General features: G+C 31.4%; 2 protein-coding genes across 8 annotated transcripts in view; one reads left to right on the top strand and one right to left on the bottom strand.

The window, feature by feature from the left end:
- Window positions 1-9,349, top strand: part of Bma-par-1 (Kinase associated domain 1 family protein) — a gene marked incomplete at both ends in the record, with an annotated part of 28,335 nt that extends 18,986 nt beyond the window's left edge. For 3 of the 7 annotated variants that reach the window (XM_043081129.1, XM_043081131.1, XM_043081135.1), the window contains 17 exons: window positions 92-162; window positions 345-467; window positions 870-945; window positions 1,279-1,439; window positions 1,528-1,664; window positions 1,840-2,035; window positions 2,324-2,446; window positions 2,585-2,831; window positions 2,947-3,112; window positions 3,291-3,396; window positions 3,505-3,770; window positions 4,887-5,040; window positions 5,304-5,435; window positions 5,612-5,721; window positions 8,254-8,730; window positions 8,914-9,031; window positions 9,236-9,349. In XM_043081129.1, coding sequence (XP_042937063.1) covers window positions 92-162; window positions 345-467; window positions 870-945; window positions 1,279-1,439; window positions 1,528-1,664; window positions 1,840-2,035; window positions 2,324-2,446; window positions 2,585-2,831; window positions 2,947-3,112; window positions 3,291-3,396; window positions 3,505-3,770; window positions 4,887-5,040; window positions 5,304-5,435; window positions 5,612-5,721; window positions 8,254-8,730; window positions 8,914-9,031; window positions 9,236-9,349 — 2,777 coding nt within the window. Of the gene's footprint in view, window positions 1-91; window positions 163-344; window positions 468-869; window positions 946-1,278; window positions 1,440-1,527; window positions 1,671-1,839; window positions 2,036-2,323; window positions 2,447-2,584; window positions 2,832-2,946; window positions 3,113-3,290; window positions 3,397-3,504; window positions 3,771-4,886; window positions 5,041-5,303; window positions 5,436-5,611; window positions 5,722-8,253; window positions 8,731-8,913; window positions 9,032-9,235 lie in introns of all 7 variants that reach the window. The other 4 variants (XM_043081130.1, XM_043081133.1, XM_043081134.1 and 1 more) reach the window with 2 other exon arrangements.
- A 3,994-nt stretch (window positions 9,350-13,343) lies between these two features.
- On the bottom strand, window positions 13,344-20,032 carry Bma-acs-1 (AMP-binding enzyme family protein; the record flags this gene model as incomplete). Its single annotated transcript, XM_043081128.1, has 16 exons — window positions 13,344-13,427; window positions 13,775-13,903; window positions 14,097-14,210; window positions 14,461-14,602; window positions 14,743-14,891; window positions 15,037-15,144; window positions 15,233-15,309; window positions 15,703-15,794; window positions 16,168-16,316; window positions 16,535-16,630; window positions 17,594-17,711; window positions 17,947-18,185; window positions 18,423-18,551; window positions 18,706-18,777; window positions 18,873-19,015; window positions 20,023-20,032. The coding sequence occupies 16 exons, from the start codon at window positions 20,030-20,032 to the stop codon at window positions 13,344-13,346; spliced, it is 1,851 nt and encodes a 616-aa protein (XP_042937062.1).
- Window positions 20,033-23,330: the final 3,298 nt, after the last annotated feature.

Genomic DNA, 23,330 nt, shown 5'->3' with positions numbered 1-23,330 from the left:
CGTTTTCTTTTCTAAATGGAAAAAAATGGAGTCACTGGAGAGGAAAATGGTTTTTCTTTTGTTTTATATTGCTTGCAGTAACATAATTTAGTGAAACTTTACCAAGTGATGGAAACTGAAAATACATTATACCTTGTAATGGAATATGCGAGTGGTGGAGAGGTAGGGTTTCAATTCTTAATTGTGTTAAGCATACATGTCATATTTTCATTGACGTAAGATGTAAGCATTCATTTCTTTGTTATATCTGACATGAAAATTTCGAATTCATAATTTAGTGCTTTCTTTTATTGAATTTTTTAAATCACTTTTTGTCTTTTACTTTTTATTACATTAATTTTTAGGTATTCGATTACTTGGTAGCTCACGGTAGGATGAAAGAGAAGGAAGCAAGGGCTAAATTTCGACAAATTGTGTCCGCTGTACAATACCTACACCAAAAAAATATCATACATAGGGATTTGAAGGTGATTTTTTTTATTAGGATATCATCATGCCACAGTATGAACTAAGAAAGAAATCATTTCATTGTAACAGTAAGATAGCAAAAAATTTTGAGCATATATGCATCCATGTATATTACGGCAGTCCGTTGCAAGTCATGTTTGTCTTTCCGACATTGCCAACATATTTGTTAATAGCAATTAAGAAATTTAATTCCTATAGAAGGAAAAAATTAGAGTTTGTATGAATCTATAACTAATGCAGTCGCTTCTCACATCACATTTGTTGATATGTGCCGCAATGGGCACAGTTGTAATTTTTACAAACCATCATATTTAATTATGCCATAAAATTAAAGTATTGATGACATTGTTTCTGTAAACTGATTGATTCTTCATGATCGCAGAAAAAAAAAGGCGTTTTAGGCGGAAAATTTGCTACTCGATTCTGATATGAATATCAAAATAGCTGATTTTGGATTCAGCAATCAGTTTGTAATAGGTAATTTTTCTTAGTTGTTCCCTTTATATATCTAATCTATCCTGTTTTTCATTCGTTTGTTTCGGTTTTAAGTTTTTGCCATTCTGATACATTGTGTGTTATCAACGATGTTACTACAAAATTACAGAGATATTTTAATTAGAATACACCTACTTAATCATTTAAAATCTCTTATTTCTTCCAAATATGTAATATCATCTGTCTTTCTCAGAGGGGCAACTTTGTGATCATGCCTTTTTTCTGTCAGTACCCACTTTCTACACTTCTGTGAATGTTATCATTCCTAGACGAAAAATGTTTTGTGTTGTATTAATAGATATTAAATTTTTTCAGGTAATAAATTGGATACATTCTGTGGTAGTCCGCCTTACGCAGCTCCGGAACTGTTTCAGGGAAAGAAATATGATGGACCAGAAGTGGATGTTTGGAGTTTAGGAGTTATTTTATACACTCTTGTCTCTGGTAGTCTACCTTTTGATGGGCAAAATTTGAAGGTGCTTTTTTTGTTGCGCAGTTTCTATTTGCGAAGAATGCTGTTTTGGAAAAATAGACGTATTGCATTTTCAACCTCAAATTTTTTAGGAATTAAGAGAAAGGGTGCTGAGAGGAAAATATCGAATTCCATTTTACATGTCAACCGACTGTGAAAATCTTCTTAAGAAGTTCCTTGTACTAAATCCAGCTCGTAGAGGAACATTGGAAGCAATCATGAAAGATAGGTCGGCGTGAGTCATTTCCTATTTTTTGATATTCTTGTTAAAATTTTTTAATTAATTGATCGTTGACTTTCTATAGAGTCATAGTGTTTCTTTTCGACATATAAAATTTTTGTGTTTCATTGAGTCAGAAAAAGAAGTGGAATTATGCCTACCATTTTTTTTAAACTTGTTTTAGGTGGATGAATATAGGTTATGAAGATGACGAATTGAAACCATATATCGAACCACCGAAGGACGTTAAAGATGAAAATCGAATAGCCATTATCCAGCAAATGGGTTACAGTCGTAATGCAATAATGGTATCACTCGACAAAGGTAGTTTCGATGATCTTCATGCCATATACATTTTGCTGGGAGAAAAAAAACGCGAGGTAAACTGTTTGAATCGTTCAAGGCATTGATCTGATCAGCTGTAAAAGAAAGTGGAAAATAGGTGATCGATCTTAGCATAGTTATGTTCACAAGGCCATCTCACGATTAATTTTTATTAAGCTGACAAAGCTTATTCAGGCTCAATTGGACATCATTATAAGTGTTTTCTAATTTGTCCAAATAATCCGAAATTAAGACTGGAAAGCAGCTGATGATCCTTGGAACCAAAAGTGGTATCAATCTTTGAAAGTTAATGAAATGTCATTTCATATCTTCGAATTTTTCAGCTTGACGGAGAAGCTGTCCTAAATGCTCAATTGAATCCCGCATCAGCACAAAGTGTTGCTCATGGAATAACGCAAGGTCAAAGTCCGCATACTCAACCACCCGCTTCTACTGGTTTTGCTATGGTAAATTTCCGATTTGAAAAATTCTGATTTATTAAAAATGAACTGGAGAAGATATCAAGCTTATTGATGTCAGAATCAAAGTTCCGAAAAACACAAGAATCATTCGTAAAATTTGTTTGAACAGCAGATTTTTTTTAGACTCAGAAATTTGTGCCTCGTTCAACATCAGCCCAAGTACCATCAATAAAGACACGGCGTGGATCACAGGAGCAAACAATTACACCAGCTGCTCAACTTCCAACAACACTTTTACCGTCGGAAATTCATGTCACAACATCACCTGGAACACAACGAGTCATATCTGGTGTAGCACCGGTTACAATGCGACATGTTGTTGGTCCACCAGGTGGTCGGCAAGCGCTTAGTATGCAACCAGGTCATATAAGTATGTTATCTTATATTGCAAGATTTTATGCAAGATCTCAAGAATGTTTTTATCATTGTATCTTGACTAGAATTGTACGTTCAGTTATTTTCGTGAATTTGATAATTGATTTCAGTGCCCAACTATCCTTCAAATGTAATGCAAGCCGTCGGAAGTGGTGTACAAGCTGCTGCTGTTTCTGGGTTTAGGAAGGCTTCCGTTCCGGCGCGAACACCGCTATCTAATTTAGGGGCGAGAGGAATCTTGCCAACGGGACCACGATTTGTGTATCCGACAATTGAGTGAGTTTCTCGCACTAAAGAAAGTATTTTTCGATCACTTTTTTTTTGACCGACTAATCGTGAAGATTCAAGGATAGAAAGCTTTCTCATACATTTCCAGGAACACAAAAAAATTTGATAAAATTATCTGAATTAAAGTATAGGTGATGTATGTCACTTGTAATTTGATGTTTTGCAGTACGAAAGGTTTACCTAAGAGTATTACTGGATCCTCGTCTGCTCGTGGTACTTCGAGTTCGCCATTTTCTTCAAATTCTGCGCAGCAGAAGATCACATCGCTACAGGTATTTTGGTTGCTGAATCTTTTCGATTTTTTACTTTATTTTCTCTACATTAACAAATTATTTTCATATAGTCCAAAACTCGTGAATTCATAAAGTCTTTGATTCTAGAAAAGCGGCTCTATTTCGGCAACGCCAAATGAGCCGTCGATTAAGGAGGATGACAATGAAAACGGTGAACTGTTCGCTACTAATGGCGATAACGGGAAAGCTGAACTAGCAGTTACAGCACATGCAACTACTGATAAAGGTGTCGATACTGGTCGTTACGCTGGTAGTGATGCCGATGATGGAGATTCTACCGCGATATCACGGCAGCAGTCACCTGCATTAACACTTGGTCCAACAATAGAGCAGCCGGAAAAAAAAGAGGAAAAGTATGTGAATGATTTGTTCAAAGTTTTGTTGGGGGAATTGCCGAATTGTTTTGGTGTATTTTGAGAATATTCCAAATATAAGTTATGGCGATTTTGATTCTGGAATACTCCAGAATCACTTATTCAAAGACTTGCTATATGCTTGTGAATAGTGTATGATTTTCTTGTTGAAATAATTGTGTGTTTTCCAAGAACTGTTGTCTTTCATTTTCATGTGTTATCATAATGATTTTTTTTCTCACATATTTTTGATGACAAACTGTGACATTCAACCATCTCCACGATCCTTAGTCGAAATTATACGTATTTCCGAAATCTTTATCTTACAGATATGCATTGTAGAGCTACAGTTAGATTGAATTTTCGGAAATGAAGAATATATTCTTACATCAAAATTCCTTCGGTTTAGAATTGGTTCTAGAACCTTTGTGGAGTATTAGATACCATATTTCTTGAAGCGTCCCAAATATACTTTGATAAATTATTCTTGAATTTAATCTAGTTATGCATTGATACTTTTCTCTTTTTTGTTATATTTACGGCAATAATATGTGGCGTTTAATATTTTTTCTTATAAATATAATTTTTTTACTTGTCTTTTATTTTGAACTCCAACTAATAAATCATTGTTTGGGATTGAAAGACGATTGAAAGCATAGCTTGATTACCATTAGGATTTTATGGGTCTTTGTGAATTTGGGCTTGGATTGCTTAAATATATTCCATATTCGTGGATATTTTCAAAGATTTTTTTAGGAATTAGAGAAAACATCCTTATTTCAAGTGATCGAAAGGGAATAATTTATGTAGATCTGAACTGTCTTCCAGAAACATTGTTGGCAATGCTGATTTATTAGTTCGTGTTAAATACAATAATTTCGACTGGTTGATTTCTTTACCAAAAATTAGATGGTTTCCTAGTGAGCTGTATGTAATTTACTAACTTTCGTTAAAATTTTCTTTGCTTGTAAAACAAAATAAGTGCATTATTTCAAATTGGATTTTTAGAAATACCTGGTTTTGTGCTATGTTATTGTTTGGATGATAATATCTCTTTTTACAAAACTTTCGCCTACTTTTGTTTAATTTCTAGATTCCAATGTTTAGCTTTTTCAGGCTTCATCAAAGCGCATCTGCACAAGCAGTTATCAAAAATTTAGCTATTAACGAAACATCACCATCTGCGTTGTTGCCACATTCACAGAATAATAGCCCAAAGTTGACCAAATCTGCAACTGGCACTGCTCTGAATCCTGTTGCGGTGACAGCAGTATGTTTCTTCATTTAAGTGAAATTTATGTAATACTAATTTTTTAAAATATATGTGACAACAGAATTAGTGGAAGATTTCAGGTTTGTTCAAGGTGTATGAGTGTTCGTAATTTTTTTTTTTTTTTTTTTTAAACTTTTGCGATCATTAAGAATATCAAATCACAACACGTAGAATTCAACCACTACGACTTGATGATGGTACTGATAATGAAACACTGATTGATCTTTCTATCACTTTAATTAACAAAATTTTTATTTTAGCCTTCCTTAGACGCACAAACTATACCATCAGCCGCAGTGTTAAGTACACATGGTACAGCAATACAAAATGCTGCCTTTCCTAGACATACTCGTAACAGACAAACTTTTCATGGGAAAACGGAGCACAACAAGGTTTCTTTTTATTTCATTATGAACTTCATATAACACATGACTGATGTATACAAACGAGTTATAAGTTATTTTATTTCGGAGGCTAATCCGGATCAGTGAATGGAATGATTTCTAAGGGATGAAATTACGTATCTTTAAACAAACTTAGTGTTCCTTTCTTTACTTTTCAATTATAGGGAAGTTTGGATGATGATGTTGAAACGGAGGTAGTACATGGTGCTAATACAGCAGGCAACGGTGGTCCACGTGGATCATTCCTTTCCAAACTATCCAAGCTTACTCGCCGGTTAGTAGTTCCATTTCAGCCAGATGCTGATCTAAATTTTGTTTAAAACATGAGCACTTCCTATGTAAACGATTTCTGAAGGGGTTTTATCATCATATCTGCAGCTAATCCCAGCTTGTATTACTTACTTTACTAATTGGTTCTTTTAATTTATATGAGATAAAGAGCTTTCACATATTCACATATGGAGCAAAATGCTTATTTTGCTTGCAGGTGTTATGCTTTTACTAACCAAAATTTCCTAGTGATGAAGTTTGAAAATTTTTTGTTAGGGAATGAAAAAGCTTCATACAATTTATATTAAGCTAATTTAGTTTAATATAAGTGCAGGACTTGCTTGAAATGTAATTGGGAAAGAAGAATTTACTATCCAGCCCTGCATTATGGAAAGGTGCTTTTTGAATGGTCTACAGAATGAGTCATTTTACTCTAGTTACACTCAAAATGGTTTTGCTTTTTTAGTGATGCCACTTGTTTACTACTATGGATTCACTTGTAATTAACCTTCAAAGAGAAAGTTGATGCTGAAGAATATATTATCGATTGATTCTTTTAAGAAGACGATCGATCGATATATCTCATTCTTCAGCATTACTGAGATGTTTGTTTAAAGTTTTATGCTGTGGCAGTATTATATTCTCATCTTTTTTATCAGCTCATTTTTTCTTAAGAATCATTTACAACATTTTGGTTTATTTCATTTAATTTGTACGAGTATGCGGGTTATGGTGATGGTTCCTTCACTTCTCCATCGTTTGCTCACAATTATGAATTTTCACCGATGTATTGCTATTTTGCACAAGACTAGACTATTTCCTCCTCGCTCACATGTCGGCACAGGAATAATAATTCAACTGCTCAGCTATTAGATAAGTAATTATTTTGGATGAATTCTTCCTTCCGGAAAAGCAACGGTTTTGTGTTTTATCGAATAATTTTGTTAATGCCACTTTGGCCATTCACTAAGACTTTATCTTATGCTTTGAACTGTTTAATTCACTTCATCTTAATATCTTCGAAAGGATCTGTTGATGCTAAACATTCTGAAGAAATGAACTTATATTCAACTATCATATTTTATGTCGCAGAATAACACGTTTGGTAATCTTGCTTGCATCCATTGTTTATATAGTGCGCAGCACCACATTATCGAAAGTCATCTGTTATAATTTTTTTCTGATCTCCAAGACCCGAGAATTTCGCATTCCTTTTCGCTTACACTGGAATATTTTGGAAAGTATTTCCTTGACATTCAGATTGTATCTGAAAGTCACTGTCACTCTAATTGCAGTTTTCATCTTACTTTTTTCAAATCTAACTTTTTCTCTAAGAGGACCATTCGAGTGTTTGATTATATATACACATATTTCACTATTTCGCACATCTTTGATTAGATCAGTTTTCTATGAAATAGCTAATTATTTGCACTTCGGTAATGCTTTATTTTGCTAATTTCAAAGCACGGTGTTCAGGTTCATTGTCCTTAGCGAGTATTCCAAATCACAGTTTACTAAAATCTTTTTTTCAAACTGAAGTGTACTTGATTTTAATTAACAGAGAAAAGTTTATAATGTGCGCTTCTTTCTTTTCCATTTTTTGTATCTTTATTTGCGGTGTAAGCATTTATTTATAATTCTGCATGAGTTTTAAATTCTTTTCATGAAAAATTAGTGCCTAACATCTTCAAAATGATTTTTCAAGTGATTGGATCTGAAAGCAAAAATTTTAAAGCGAATGATGCGAAGCAAGCAGTGAAAATTTTTGAGGATTAATTTCGGCAAGTGCCCTATTATTCCACTACTCTTTGTTTTTTGTAATGGTTCATCTGCTGAGCAGAAATATCATTATCTTCTATCATCATTGTCATCAAAATTATCCTTATCAGCAATATATCCACGTTATATCCGCATTTACTTTGCAAAACAACTTACTGAACTAAACTAAACTAAACTTGTCGAACTTAACGAAAACGAATTAAACAACTTTACCTATTATCCCTACTGTATTGTCACAAATTCGTTGCTTTTCCGGTCGTGGTATTTCAATAAACAAACAGCTTTACTCTTGCTCCTGTCACCAATAGTCATGAAGTAGGCAATCCAACGAAATTTATTTACTGGTAGTAATGTTAACAGCAGTCAGCAGCAGATTACCCATCATCAACAGCCACAATGGTTATAGTGAAGCTAATAACTTGCAAGCTTTAAATATAAGGGCTTCATTTCCGTTAGGCCGCTTTTCATGCATAATGGTAGCAGTTACGGTATGATATCGCTGAGCTCTGAGTAAGTGCTACCACTAACATTAGTTATTCGTATCAAGCCTTCCCGTGGTTTACTTTACTGCTCAAATTCCCTGACTGGTAATTGATGCTAGTTACCAATATTTCCTACTCCTCCGGTACATTAAAGCAGCGGATTACCCAATAAATGCTTCCGCAGCTCTCTTATCCCGAAATCTTGTAACCATATTTTTGCCGAACAATGTGAGTGATACGATACGATCGTCCAGTGATTCCATCCAATCGTTTAGCCCATCGATGGCATCGTCAAACAGTGGTGCCGTTACTGGAGGAAACCATCATCATAGCTCGAGAGCGGGTGATGCATGCAGTGTCCAGCTACCATCAACGTACTATGTCACTGGTACTTTTGGTAGCGGACCATCAACCTGTGCCTCATCTCTATATCAGTCATCGCGCAGGACACCAATCGTGGGGATTGCTGAAGGATCTGCTCTCACTACGACATCACCGCCAACACCAATTAACACAGGTGAAACGGTCAAACATAGTGTGAGAAGTGGAACCATTGGGCCGACTACCGGTATTGCTGGATTTAAACGATTAAACACTAGTCAGCAGCATCATGGTCAATTTGTCATGACACCAAATGCAGCACTGGGTGTTGGGTGTGATATATCAAATGGTGATGAAGTGAAGCCACGGTCGCTGCGATTCACATGGAGTATGAAAACTACTAGCTCTTTAGCACCAGAAGAAATGATGAAGTAAGTCTTTGAAGTTAGATTTCAATTCAGTATAATTTATGCGATAGATTATGCCTTTTTGTTTCATGACAGTACTTTGATAGGCTATTGGATTTCTATAAAAAGATTCTCTTATATAACAAATATATGAGTGCGAGAATTAAATTCATCGTTAAATTTTTTTTTTTTTGTTTTTTGTTTTAGAGAAATTCGAAAAGTTCTGGACCAAAACAACTGTGATTATGAGCAGCGTGAAAGATATTTATTATTGTGCGTACATGGTGATCCCAATACCGACTCGCTGGTACAGTGGGAAATGGAAGTAAGCTATATTTCTTGATAGGATATGCGAACTTCTAACATTCATGTATCATTGAATTTTTCACAAGTGTACAGTTACTGAAAACTTTATAATAATTGAAGTAAATGTCTTTTTTGTATATCTAACACTTTGAGAATTTTCTTAAAAATTCGAGAGGTAGTAAATGTTTTACTTGTTGACCAACAATTTATGTCTTTCTTTAAGGTTTGCAAATTGCCAAGGCTGAGTCTAAATGGCGTTCGATTTAAACGAATATCGGGGACATCAATTGGTTTTAAGAATATTGCATCGAAAATAGCACAAGAGTTAAATTTGTGATGGGACAGTGAAGTGGCAAATACGTTGTTTTGATTAAGATTTTTAAATTTGTTATTTTTGGGCAAAGATATCCCTTAACGACAAAATTCTGATTGAAATTTGTAAATTATCTATACAAAGAGTACTTAAAAGTACTTACTGTCCTACACTACTACCTTCCAACGAATTTTCCAGCCTTTTTTGGTCTGATGGTTTAGTTAACATAATGAAGAACGAAAATGTGGTAGAATTTTGTCTTCCTTAAATTTGTAATTTCTTTTATTCGCAAAAATAATTGTCCTCAATCTGGGTTTTATCTCTTTCTTTTTTGTGTCACATTCATTACATTATTTTTTGAATTTAAGTCTTTAAAATCTGTGACGCTATTGTAATCCAGTAGAATCAATTTGGTGTGAGTTATAGGATTTGGATTTCGGAAGACAAACTTGTTTCTTTGGAAAAAATCAGGCAAGCATAATGTAACTAAAAAAAAAGAGAAAAAAAAAACTTAAGAAACTAAGAAATCTGTATGGGTTGATGATATAGTAATTGCTGGTCCTCGACTATTTTTGCCAAATTAATCCTGTTTCGGTTGAGGACGGTTATTTTTAGTGGGAAACTCTGATTGTTGGAATCATCCGGCCATCGATTCACATGGTACCTCGTTAGTGATCCAAATTCTTTCATTTTGTGTACGGTTTAATCATTTTTAGGCAGTGACATATTTAATTTGTTCTGCTTTCAACTACCATATTGTACTGTGTAGTAATAAGTATACTAGTATTAGTAGTAGTAGTAGTAATAGTAGTATGTGTCTTCATTGATGGCAATGCATTTTTCATATATGATGAAAAGTTTGAATTTCTTAGTCCTTTAAAATGCATATGTCAAGAATATTTGCACGACGCTTGGTTTTTAGTCTATTTTGGTGGTTGCTCTTTTTCTTTGAATTCGAAACTTAGTTTTAACTGCTTCACATCAGAAATTGAGTAGTCCAAAATCTAGTTACAAAAACAATGTATTATTTATATTTTTGTAAGTTGCTTGGTGTGGCTTTTTGCATAGAGGCCATTTTCAGCGAGTATCAGAAACTATCGCATCTATTCCTATGCGCTGGAAAAAAAAGCCAATTGCAAATGTTGATGTTTTCTGAACACGTTGTGTAAAGGAATCAGTTGTGTTTCAAATTCGCTGCATCTCTACTAAAAAATGTAATGTGATTTACTCCTCCTTATTCTTTCATCTTGTCATCTTTTGTCTTTTTTCAATTTTCTCGACGCTGTTTTATACATTAAATGTTCAGTGTTCTTATTAATTTACCAGCCATCTCATTGGTCATGGCTTTTCATCTGCACATCAACTTTCTGAATTTTGCATCTTCTAAATCTAAGAAAAAAATTCATTTATAGAACATTTTTTATATTGTATGTTTAACAAACTGAAAATGGAAGTTCTCTCCGGATTAATTGTTTTATTTATTGTGATTCAGTCTTTTTTGTAGTGAAGAAAAAGATTTCTTATTGACCTGGTCGTTTCCTTTTTTTCAAGTTTAAAAAGTTCATAGGGTCTGGATTTGATAGTCTGCAAATTCAGTATCCTACTTTTCTTTCCATTTTTATTCCATTGACCTGACATTTTTAGAATTATTTATATGTGCTATTTATAATTTCGAAAAAGCTTTGATGAAGCATTTGCCTACTGATAAAGTTGTATAAGTTACTAGAAAGTTCCAGTAAACGGGATTGGGAAAGAAACCGTCAGCCTGTTTCAACAGCTAAGAATGCAAGGAAAGCACTGGTTTACATCATCTCTGTTCTGTGCTTTTGCTCCATGTGAATTTCATCTCCTCTTCTGTGATTTCTTTTGGGGTGCAACATCGTCCTCGTACGGTACAGTATCTTTCGACATCACCGATCGCTTTACCTTCTTCTAATTAACTCAGGTTCCTTATGAACCATCACCTGTTTACTTAGAAACCTTTTACTAACATAACATAGCAAAATTTTGCCCCCATGTCCAATATGGACCCAAGGTTAGAAGCTCTCAAAGTAGTTGCTTATCAAAACAAATTATTACGATGAAATTTTCCTGATCTTCGATCTTCTCTAATGTCAAATTATACCTGCTTTTTTTTTTATTAAAATAAAGGATACAGTTTTCGTTTCATCGCAAGTAAAATGCAGTGTGAGAAGATTACAGCACTGGTCTATATGAGCCTATCTGTCATATCCAAATTCAAAGAGTTGTATTCTTTACTTTTAAACATAGATTTCTTGTAATATGAAGGTATTGACCAACCACAAAATAATTAACTAATACCAACTTCTTAACCTCATTCTCTCCTTTCCTTTTCCTTCCTGAAAGGTCACTTAACCTGCTCTCATATAAATTACATTTATAAATACTCTAACTGCAGTTTTGCAGTATTTATAAAGTTCCCAGTACCTAAAATAATTGAATTATAGCCATGCTTACCATTATTGCCTCATCGCATCAATAACGTAAGTTTCGCTGAGATGTGATAAAGTGACAGTTGCGCGATTATCATCAGAATATATAGCAGTGCAGTCATTTCACAAGATAAAATCTCAGAAATCTACCTGCGCTTCTTTCAGTTCCAATCCCACTTACTTTATTGACAAGTGCGCAATATGTGATCAAACTATAACACTGCACTTTCTAAGTTGTATTTTGCTCCTTCCCACCTATATGTTAAGATAAACACGTGTCTGCTGAAAAGCTTTGAGGAATATAAGTAAGAGTATGTGAATACTACTGAAATATCCGATACCAACTCGATTATTTACTTATTTGCAAATACAAATTTGATTGCTGGATGTCGAGCATCGATATTAATGGTGGTAAAAATGATAACTGATGATTACGCGATAACATTGTAACATTAATGAAATTTAAAACTTCAGATTTGGTTTCTTTTTCTCTTCAACACATATCTTTCAAATTATATGTCATTATGGGGATCAAAGTAGAGGGAAAATAAGTGGTTTTGCGTAAATGCATACAAATGTTATATATAGACTACCTTAAATTGTGATTGTATTTTTGTGAGAATCATTTAAACGCTGTAATTTTGTTATAAAAATATACAAAAACTAATAAATGAACTAATTCAGTGGATTATTATTATTATTATTATTATTATTATGATGATGATGATGATGATGCAAATTATTTCTGATGTTGCTTTTTCCTATCTAAAGCATTTCCACTTCGGAATACTTTGAAAACTATCTTAAGGAATTTTTTGAAACAATTACATATAATAAGCGACGTAGTGATATACAGTAATGATAATGATAACATTTGATAAGAGTGGTGCTGAACTGAAATTTAATCCACGTATAGAAGATATAATGGATAAATTATCTATACAACTAGACAGACACACTGCACAAGCAATAAATTGGTATAGAAATTGAAATTTGAAATTAAAGGAACGAGTAAAATTGTCGTTCAGAGTATCGAAATAACATTTGAAAAGAATAATTATAAGCTAAAGTTGATAGAACATTTTTCAACTTGTAAGAGAATTGATTCAGAAAATACACAACGAAGGAAAGCTTAATTCAGCTTAATTGACGATTGCAAATTCTCAACGAAAAAAAGACCAAAGTAAGATAAAAGTTTTTTACGTTGTCAAAATTTATGAGTTCAGTGATTAGTGAACCAAATTGTTGCTCAATTTCTTTATTTTTTTTCTTTTTGAATGGTGTTCACTATTATTTTGGAAAAGAGAAAGGAAATTTAAGAATTGAATTTAAGAAATTTCACTTAAATAATTCACAGTAAGAAGAAAACACGTTTAATACATATAAATTCTTTGCTAAAATCATATTTTTCTGAATCATTGTAGATGCAAAATAAAGCAAAGTAAAGAAACAAAGAGAACTAATGGTACTTCTGATAAGAGCAATAGCAATAGCAATAGTAGCAGTAGTAGTGGTAGTAGTGGTAGGAGCACTAGGGGTAATAATAGTACTAGGACATTTTCACGTTAGCCTCTTGGCTTGGCTGAGTGCTTTTCTGCTTGTACGTCAAAAACCCATTCGCCGTTGAAATGATCAACACGTCGTTTGATCTGTAAAAAGACGATTCCCACTAGGCTAAATGAGTTTTAACTTTAATTTAAGCAAAAGAAAAACAGCAGACTGAAATTGACAGTAAAAAAATGATAAATGATATTGATAACAGTGCATTTTCTACTTTACATTACAAGCCATACCTGCATTTTTTTTTCTTATTAAACAACTAGCAAGAAATGCTGCAAGCAGTTTGTGCTGATATGTTATTATCATGAGAGTTCAGTAATTTAAATTTACGGTAATTAGATATCAAAATTAAAGCACTCCGTTTAAATGACTTAGGGGACTATTTAAAAATATTTAGAATTAAGTGATAAATTTGTTAAAGAAAGAGCAAACCAACCTGCTCCAATCCAAGTTCAATTTTTGATAATTCTCTTATCTCATATTTTTTAATTTTACCCGTTACTGTTAGCGGAAATTCATTTTCTTTTTTGAATAAGATATATCGTGGAATTTTGAAGTGTGCAATCTGTAAAAAGAAATTGCGGGTTAAATTAGGAAAATAAATGGAATAATTCATTTGATAAAGATATTTTTTTTTTTTTTTGAATAATTACTTGTTACAAGTACTTTCACAAATTACGATCATAATTCGAATCAGTATCTCAGAAACAGTGAGCAACTATCAGCAGCACATATCAATATCATATCATATTTCTCACTCGTCCTTTGCAAAAATCCCGGATATCCTCCTCCGTAATATCACCCGCACTATCACGTAACCGTATCCATGCACATACTACTTCACCGTACCGTTCATCCGGCACGCCGACAACCTAAAATCAAAGTGAATAGGCATCATGTGCAGATGGAATTATCCGGCTATCATCATTTTCAGCAACTCTAATGAAACAGATCAAAGTTTGCTTTATATTCAAAACAAATTTAGTTTCCAAAACTTTATATCATTTATTTATATTAGATTGAATAGCAGATTACAAAATGATTTCAATTCTATTTTAGTAATTCAAATAATTGAGGCCTTTCAATCTATAATCGTAACTTAGTCAAATCCTTCTTAAATACCTGTACGTCTTCAATTTTTGGATGTCGGAACAAATACTGCTCAATTTCCAGTGGATAAATATTTTCACCACCACGTACAATCATATCTTTTTTTCTGCCAACAATACTCAACGACCCATTCTCATGAATTACACCAATATCACTATAAAACAGAATCTCAACTTCACAATAAATTGTTTACTTATACTAATAAATTGGCTAACGATTGCAGTAGCGATTTTAACAAATGAACAGATTAATATTTTAATCATTTAAATAATCGAACAAGAGCTTATAACTGACCCAGTATGGTACCATCTGTCAGCTGTAATTTCTTCCTTAGTCTGACGTTCATTATTCCAATAGTATTTCATCACGGAATAACCTCGGACGAGTACTTCACCACGTTCACCACGTGGTAAAATTATTCCTTCACTGTCAACTACAGCCGACTGAGAAATACATATCAAAATTTTTCATAAGTAAGAAATAATAAGTGAAAAATACTAGTACGATACTAGTATGAATAAAATATACTTTTTTAAAAAAAATGTTGTTGAAATAGAAATTAGGACAAGAAAAGAATCATAGGTATACTTCAAGGTGATCCATAATATAGCCAACAGATTTGATACGCTCTTCCGGTTGTTCGTCTCTAAGTGACATAAAAGATACTGGACTGGTTTCTGTTGTACCATAACATACCTGAAAATTTCAAAAATTTGATTAAAACAAAAAATTGGAGAAACTATTAGAACAAGTTTAAAAATAAAAAATTAAATTACACAATTACCTGTAAATCACGCATACCCAATTCACTCACAAGTCTTTGGCATAAAGCTATAGGACATGGTGCTCCGGCCACAAAACCTGAAATGATAAAATGATATGATGGGGAAATAGCTACATCACATAAATACCTGATAGATTTTATTACCATCGATTAGTTCATTCTTAATAAATGCTAACATTTCTTCGTTGCTATTTTCAGTCTAGTGCTTTTATTATCATTTATAATGATAACTGCAGGATATCAACATTACATATATGATATGGTTAATTGTTGAAGTGAAACTTAGCATATTTAAGTCTTTTTGTTATCATTTATGATGATGATAACACATCAAATTTCTGTAGGAAAATTGCGATCGGATAAGAATGAAGTTAACCAATTTTTTATATTTTGCTTCTTTCCTGTTCGCAATCACATCTGATAATGATAAGCACAGATTTAGATAAGTAAGAAAATTATCACAACCCTACCTGACGTAATCGATGTGCAATCGTACTGCTTGTACTGAGGATGGTTCAGCATATCAATGTACATTGTTGGTGTGCCATAAACTGCTGTGCACCTTTAATTCACATAAAAACATAAAGACAAAGTCAGCGATTTTACAAGAAATGAAAATCATTCGCTCATACACAAAGTTATTTCTGATTATAGTTGGAAGACATAGCAATCGGTTGTTGATAATGATAACTGATAAGCTAATCAGTATGCAATGCAGTATTCTGATGGAAAATATGTGTATACCTAATATTAAAAAATTTAATTCAAAGGGAAAGAATAATTAAACATCGCATTCGTTTATACGATAAAGATTTAAATTTGAAATTTATATAGCAGAAAGGTCAGAAGTGTAAAAATTGAAACAAAGATCAATGAAATAGTTTTATTTCTCTTTTTGAACTTTATGAACAAAAGATAAATGAAAACTAACTAACCTTTCTTCGTGTATAGCTTGAAGAGCAGCTAAAGCATCGAATGATGGCGCTGGGAAGACACAAGTTTGCAGGTGTACACATGCGCTTAAACTGCCCATAACACAACCAAAGCAATGATACAATGGATTTGGAATACAAATTATTGTACGCTGAAAATAGTATTCGAGGTGAATAAATATATAAAAGTGTAAAGAAGAAAATTTCAACAATTCATTTTATCAGGTAATTTTCTCCTTTGAATTTGAAAAAAATGTGAAGAACAAACTTCAATAATAGTAATTTAAACGAAATCAGTAATGCATTATCGATATTCCATTACATTTTTTTGAGAGAGAAAAAAGAAAACAATAATATCACATCGTCTCACTTTTTCATTATAACCAGCACGTCGTCCAACGAAATATGCGTTATTAACAACATTATGGTGAGTTAAGGTAGCTCCTTTTGGTTGTCCGGTAGTACCCTAAAGTTCTAGCATTAACTTATAATAGCTTAGTAATCAAGAAAACAGAATTGATAATCAAATTTTGACAATTAATTTCTGGTACTACTGATTGACTTATTTATACCAATTTTCACATATTTATATCTGATCAAAATGGGTCGCTTTTTTAGCAGATATTTTGGCTGCTATATTCTTCTTATCTTCAATATTTATTTTTGATTGTTTCATAAACAGTAATGCCAAGAAGTACTTTAATGAATAAATAACATTTTAGAACTAATAAGTTATAGAATTCATTTGTTTATTTTTTGTGTTTTATTACTGAACAATTAATTTATTTCATGCAGTTTTTTTTTTTTTCTTTTTTTTAATTGAAAATTGTTTCTTTTTTGATATAACATAACGAGAAAATCTACAGATAATGCTCTCAGAATGTTAATAAAATAATTACATCAAAAAAAAAAAAAAAAAATGAAATAAATAAAGAAGATAGAAAGGGAAAACCTAGAATAAGAATAAGAAAGTAAAACAAAGCAATCATTAAGCGAAAATTAATTCACAATTCGTACTTTTTGCACAACAATGCAAATTTTTACTTTTTATACATTTAAATATTTACTTTTTTTTTTTGTAATTACTATTAAAAATATTTTTTGTTCAGAGTCAGTAAGAAAATGAACTAAAATCTGAGTTAAAATAAATTAAATTCGTATCCGGCATCCAGCATTTTTCTGTAAAATGAAAGGAAATACTTACTGATGACGGATAAGTGAAATTGCTTCTAAGAATATTCATTTCACTTTATTGACATTTTATAAATTCTATCTGATTTCATTACTTTCTGGTTCCTTTTTCTTCTGCATAGTGGATAAAGCTAAGTGTAAGCTAATCTAATCAGACTTAGTGCATTACCTAAACATTTATACAGAAGTTCAAAGGTCAGAATATTAGTGTTTGTCATATGCAAACAAAAATGCCTACACTGGTATACTGTATATTAACTGGATCATCCGGTTGTATCTGTCGTTCAATATCGGCTAATTTTAATCGATCTTCTTCTGTACCCATTTTTATCACATCCGAATATCTCCAAGCTCCTCTACAATTGGAATATTGTCAATTATTTAAATATTAGTTATATGATCTTGGTCAATATATTTACCGAATTATTCAGTAACTTTCTGAAGTAAGCACTCACTAATTAAATGTGATAATTAAACTTTAGATCTTGCTCTTATTTACATTTATACACATCTGAAATGTCAAAAAGATTAGAGATAGTTTATTTCGATATAAACTGCTCAGGAAAACTACTAATTCGAAATCATTCGTACCTGTATGATTTGTTATCATCATTTCGATCAATGATGATCAGATGACGAAATTTAGGAAAGTAATCCGCTGATACATCACCTTTACCTTCCGCTTTAACGGCAAGATCCGGGATAACATCCACCATCGATAAGTAGTAATTTGATTTCTTGAAACTTGCAGGTGAGATTAGTGCTTTAATGCCTACCTTACCAAGCGCAAATTTCAACTCTTCCGACTGATATGATGGGTTTATGTTTACCTAAAATTTTAGAAAACTATGCATTCTTATATAATGGAGGAAATTTACCATTTCATCTTTAGGAATTACAAAAAAAATTTTCTTTTTAAATAGTTGAAGTTATGACGAGAATTTCTAGTAGTTCATGTGTTCCAGTAAATAATCGATGTTTTTTTCTTTCAATTACATTTCACTGATTTAATTTTATGTAGCATTATCAAACTTATTGAATGTAATCTTTCCATTTGATAGAATTACCAAAATCATGCCAGCAAGGGCAGTGGCAAATTGGCAAACAATCCATTCGTACAAGTTTGGACCCCACATTCCGACACGATCACCGCGGTTCAAACCCAAATGCAGCAAACCGGTGGCCAATTTTTCACACTGCGTAAGAAATCATTTGGATTAATTCAATTTCCTTGCAAATAAAATGAACAAGAATGAATTGAAGATTGCATTAATTTGAAGATAAACTTTTTTAAATTCTTCGAAAAAAGTTACACTTAAGAAAATAGAAAGGAGGAAAATGAGAATATACATCGTGGAGAAGTTGCTGATAGGTTTTACGTATACCATCACGCTTGAAGATGACAAATTCGCGATCCGGCACCTAAAATGAGTAGGTGAATTCACAGAGGGATCCTTGCTAACAATTAGGCAGCAACTGAAATTAGATAAAAAGTAGAAGTAAAGGTAGACACAGACCTGATCGACGGCCATCCGGAGACGATCGCCAATTGTGTCGAAGAGCAGCGGAATGCTGGACACTCCGTGGACGTAGCTCTTCCGTATGGCTTGTGCCGCCGCATTCTCGGACAGCACACTCGCGTCCCCGTCGAGCGGTGTTTCTGGAAAAGGAAATTGAGAAAGAATTCATATCGCAGCAGAAATATACAGATGCAAAAAAAGTTTGATTCGCTAATTAAAAAAAGGAAATTAATTACATGGATAGCAATTAAGATTCATATTTCAGTTTTAAAATGAAATGAAGTATGTGGACATCTTTCATTATATAATGAACAGATGTAGCCAAAATGAGTTAATGAATAATAAAATGAAATAAAAAAAAAAAAAACAATGGACAAATCATTAAATTAATTAATCACTCATTTTCAATTGAAGATCAGATAGTCAATAATATTATCTTTGTTAAAAAATTCCAAATAGTTCTTTTAGTTTTTCGTTTTTTTACACTGCGTAAAAATATTTGAAAGTATATTTTTTGAATTTGGAAGATGAAAATCATAAGGAATTCGGAATTTTCACCTCCAATTCAGTAATTAATGTCTTTTGTGATTCATAACATAACAACAAAAAGAAAAATTAATTTTTGTTCTGCTGTCATTACTTGGAGAAAGTGAAAAAGAAATGATTAAAATAAAAGACATTAATTAGTATTTGAATGAAGAAGAGAGAAATACACGGAAGAGTATTTGAATATTAATTAGAATAGTTTTGAAGGATTTCATGGCAATTTTATTCGAACTCCGTGCGACGAGTTTGAAATATAAAGTAGTGTATAAACAGAGCAGAGTATAAACTATACAAAATATAATAAATGCTTTTCAAAGATTATGAAAAAATACCATCCATTGCACAATCTTATCTAATTTATTTACAAAAAAAAAGAAAAAAAAATGAATTTCGAGATTTAAAATAAACAACAACTTGCACATTTAATTAGCATTTCATCCTAAAATTTCAATAAAGTGAATTAACGAGAATGATAATTTATTTTATTCCTGAAATGATCACAATTCAATTAATAACAATAATAAAACCAATAGTAGTAATTAATTGGAAAATTCAAATTATTAATTGAATAAAAAGAAAATGAAAATTTATTAGCACTAACCAATATGCATACTATTACTGCAATAATTATAAATTCTGATCGCAATATCAGATATATTTTTCCACTGTTTCTGTAAACGTTCCGTTCTTTTAACTACCTGCAAAGAACTTTTAATTATATTTTGACACTTTCAATTATAATGCAAACAGTTAGAATTCAAAGAGAAAAAGAGAAAATTAAAAACGATATCAATCAACATTGTCAACTAAATTTATAAACATTGTCGAGTTCAATAAAATTACGCAGATATTAAAAAAAAAAAAAAAAAAATGAAACAGAAAGAAATCTTTGAAAATATTAGAATTAGTAAAGCAGATAGCAGATAATGACATTTTCTAGATTTAGGTTGATAATAAATGGTAAGTAGAAAACTGCAGAATAAGTTGCAGTGTAATGAAAAAATAATTTTGATTTGATAGACAGTGATAAACAGTGATATGACAAGTGAAATCACAAGTAAATAAATATTTTTTAAATTACGAAAATAAGTGGAAGCGAATTTTTTAAATCTATTCAAAATTTAAGTAAGAAAATTGTAAAATCATTTAACAAATACTGGTTCAATTCATGAGTAACTATCATATTTTCATTTTATTATTAGGAAAGAGCATAATGATTGTAAACTGAAACAAAGTGATATGATAATGATAATGGAACACTCTAAATTCAAAATTTACTGACTTCGTATTCAGACTTTTTTTTTATTCAACAAAAGATTTGAAATATTTCTTTGTCGTTTGTTTTTTAATTTCTTAAATCTCAGTAAATTCTTAAAAGATTGAAAATAAACACTAAAACGAGATAAGGAGAGATTCGCTTAAATGATAATAAATGATAGACTGACCAATCGAGAGAATGCACACACATATATATATATGTGTATGTATGTGGAGGTCAAGCATCTGGGTCAAGTAATACTAACTCATCTACTTTTTTTATCTTTATGTTATCACTTATCTATCGTTTGAAATTCAAATATGCAATCACCACTGTGGGATTCTCTTCAATACAAGTACGACTAAGCAATTTATAGTTCTAAGAAAAAAATTTCATCCCATTTTTCTAAATTTTAAATCTTTTCTTTTGCTAATGAAAAATATATGAGAAGGAAGAAATTTTCCTATTTTTATTTCTTCGGATCAAAAAATTTCCGTTTTCAAAAAAGAAAGAATGAAAAACCAGTATTTAGTAATTTCGGAAAAATTTTTTCTAAAATTACTTCGTTTCAAAATTAAAAAGTTTTAGAAAAAACATTTCTAAAAAATTTTTGGAAATGAATTCAATATCATAAAAATTTTTATTTCAGGAGAAAAAAATTTGAAACATAGCTTTCACTTGCAAAACTAACTGACTTTTCTAAATTGTTCATGTGAGATCTCTATAGTTAGCTAGCTAATGTTACGCTATTTTATTAAAATACTAAAAGTTTTGCATATTTCAAATTTTTGAATATAATTTCGGAGATTTTTTCAAATGAATAAATGCTTAAAATTATTTGAAATGCACAGCTATTGTAATTAATAGTGATACAATAGTATGATAATATAATATGCTCTACAATTAGCTATTATCATTGTTTTTCTGATTACTGGATCATTTCCAAGGGAGTAGGATCAATCACTTCAATAATTCCGTCTTCAATGTGCAAAGAATTTCTCATCAGAAAAGATCAAAGTGAAGTAAAACAAAATTCAAATGAATTACTCTCCATTTGAAATTAAAAAAGTAAATCCATGCTTACTTCTTCGTTAACAGTCGATGTTAATGTAAATTAAATATAATGCTGGATGCCTTTAATAAATAACTTTTCTCCTTAATTACCAACAAATTTTGAAATGACAATTTTTTTGCTTATTTGATATAAGCATTTATTTGAATAATTTCCAGAAAGACTTAATGCAATGCTAAAAAATGACAAACAATTTTTGATTTGCAGGAATTTTCACTTACTACATTTTTACTTAATACAATGCAAAATTAATGCATGCATGAATTCTGTGATAGTATTGCTGAAGAATAATTATCACAGTTCAACAAGGGCTGATAACAATATCTGATTACTTATAATAAAATAATTTCGAAAGAGTATACATTTCCCAAAATGTATTTTGCGATACTTAAGTCTTTCGTTTCTTTTTTTTAAAACGTTTTTCAAAAAAAGAACATAACATTGAGGGAAAAAAAATCTCATTTCTTCGTGGTATAATAATATCTCCGCCACTTCCATTCTTTTATGATAAGAATTTCAACAATGATAATAGAAATTATTGATTACAAAGTCTATTATTACTAAACCTTTTTTGACAAATAAGAAGAAATATGCGGAAAATTTTGCTACTTAAAAAGCTTAAAGAATATTTTTAGCACTTGATAATGATAATAAAAAAGAGGATAAATTACTTATAATATTGCTGTTCACTCATTAATTGTCATAGAAAAAATGATGGCAAAGAAAGAAAAAGAATTATTGTTGTAAGATTTGATAATTTCAATATATAATTGATTTAGTAAAAAGAAAAATTCATAAAAAACACAAATAATTTCTCTAATTCAAATGGAAATAGAAAAGGACAAAGTAGTTCCAAGCGAATGTTTATATTATATTTGAGAAATTCTTTTGTCCTTAGAAAAGATCAACTTTCAGCTTTTCAAACAGAATTTCTTATTTTGGAAGGAAAAACAAAAACAAAGCGAAACAGTAAGGAAATTGACCGACTGATGATTGACATCGATTGACATAAACAAAAGTTATTCTATTTCTTAGTGGGATGACGATTTGCCCTGCTTTTTCATCCTTTTGCAATTGATGACACAAAGACCTTAGATAAAATGTTGATAACTTATCAGAGACAGTCAAAGATAGCTGAACGGAGATTTTATTCAATCGTGAGAAATACTATCGTAACAAAATATACGAAAAAAAGGAAGAAGGAAAGAAACATGGCTGTGTAGACATACACATTATCATCATGGGTACTGATAAAATCCCCAGAACTTAACGTGGGCAATTAGTTATTTCGACTAATATGCTTTTTGCAAGATGGGTAAAATATTTTTTTTGTTTGAAATATTTTGAATGAATACTGGCAAATTAAATACTGACAGCTTACGGAGGAATTCCTCTGTTTATTTGATGTTCAAATTAAATTAAGACATGTTATATGAAGCAGTGTTATCAGTATTGATAATAAGATGGCAGATAAAGATAGCATATCAATGTTTGGAAGTATATAGTGCAGTGCAATGATTAATGGATGATATCAGTTGAAGAAGCTTAATAGTAATAGAGGTAATTAATAATTAATTGC

The sequence above is a fragment of the Brugia malayi genome, assembly GCF_000002995.4.
Source record: "Brugia malayi strain FR3 genome assembly, contig: Bm_v4_Chr4_scaffold_001, whole genome shotgun sequence".
Classification (NCBI taxonomy): Eukaryota; Metazoa; Nematoda; class Chromadorea; order Rhabditida; family Onchocercidae; genus Brugia; species Brugia malayi.
The sequence above is the reverse complement of the archived record's forward strand: the minus strand, read 5'-3'. Positions and strand labels throughout refer to the sequence as shown.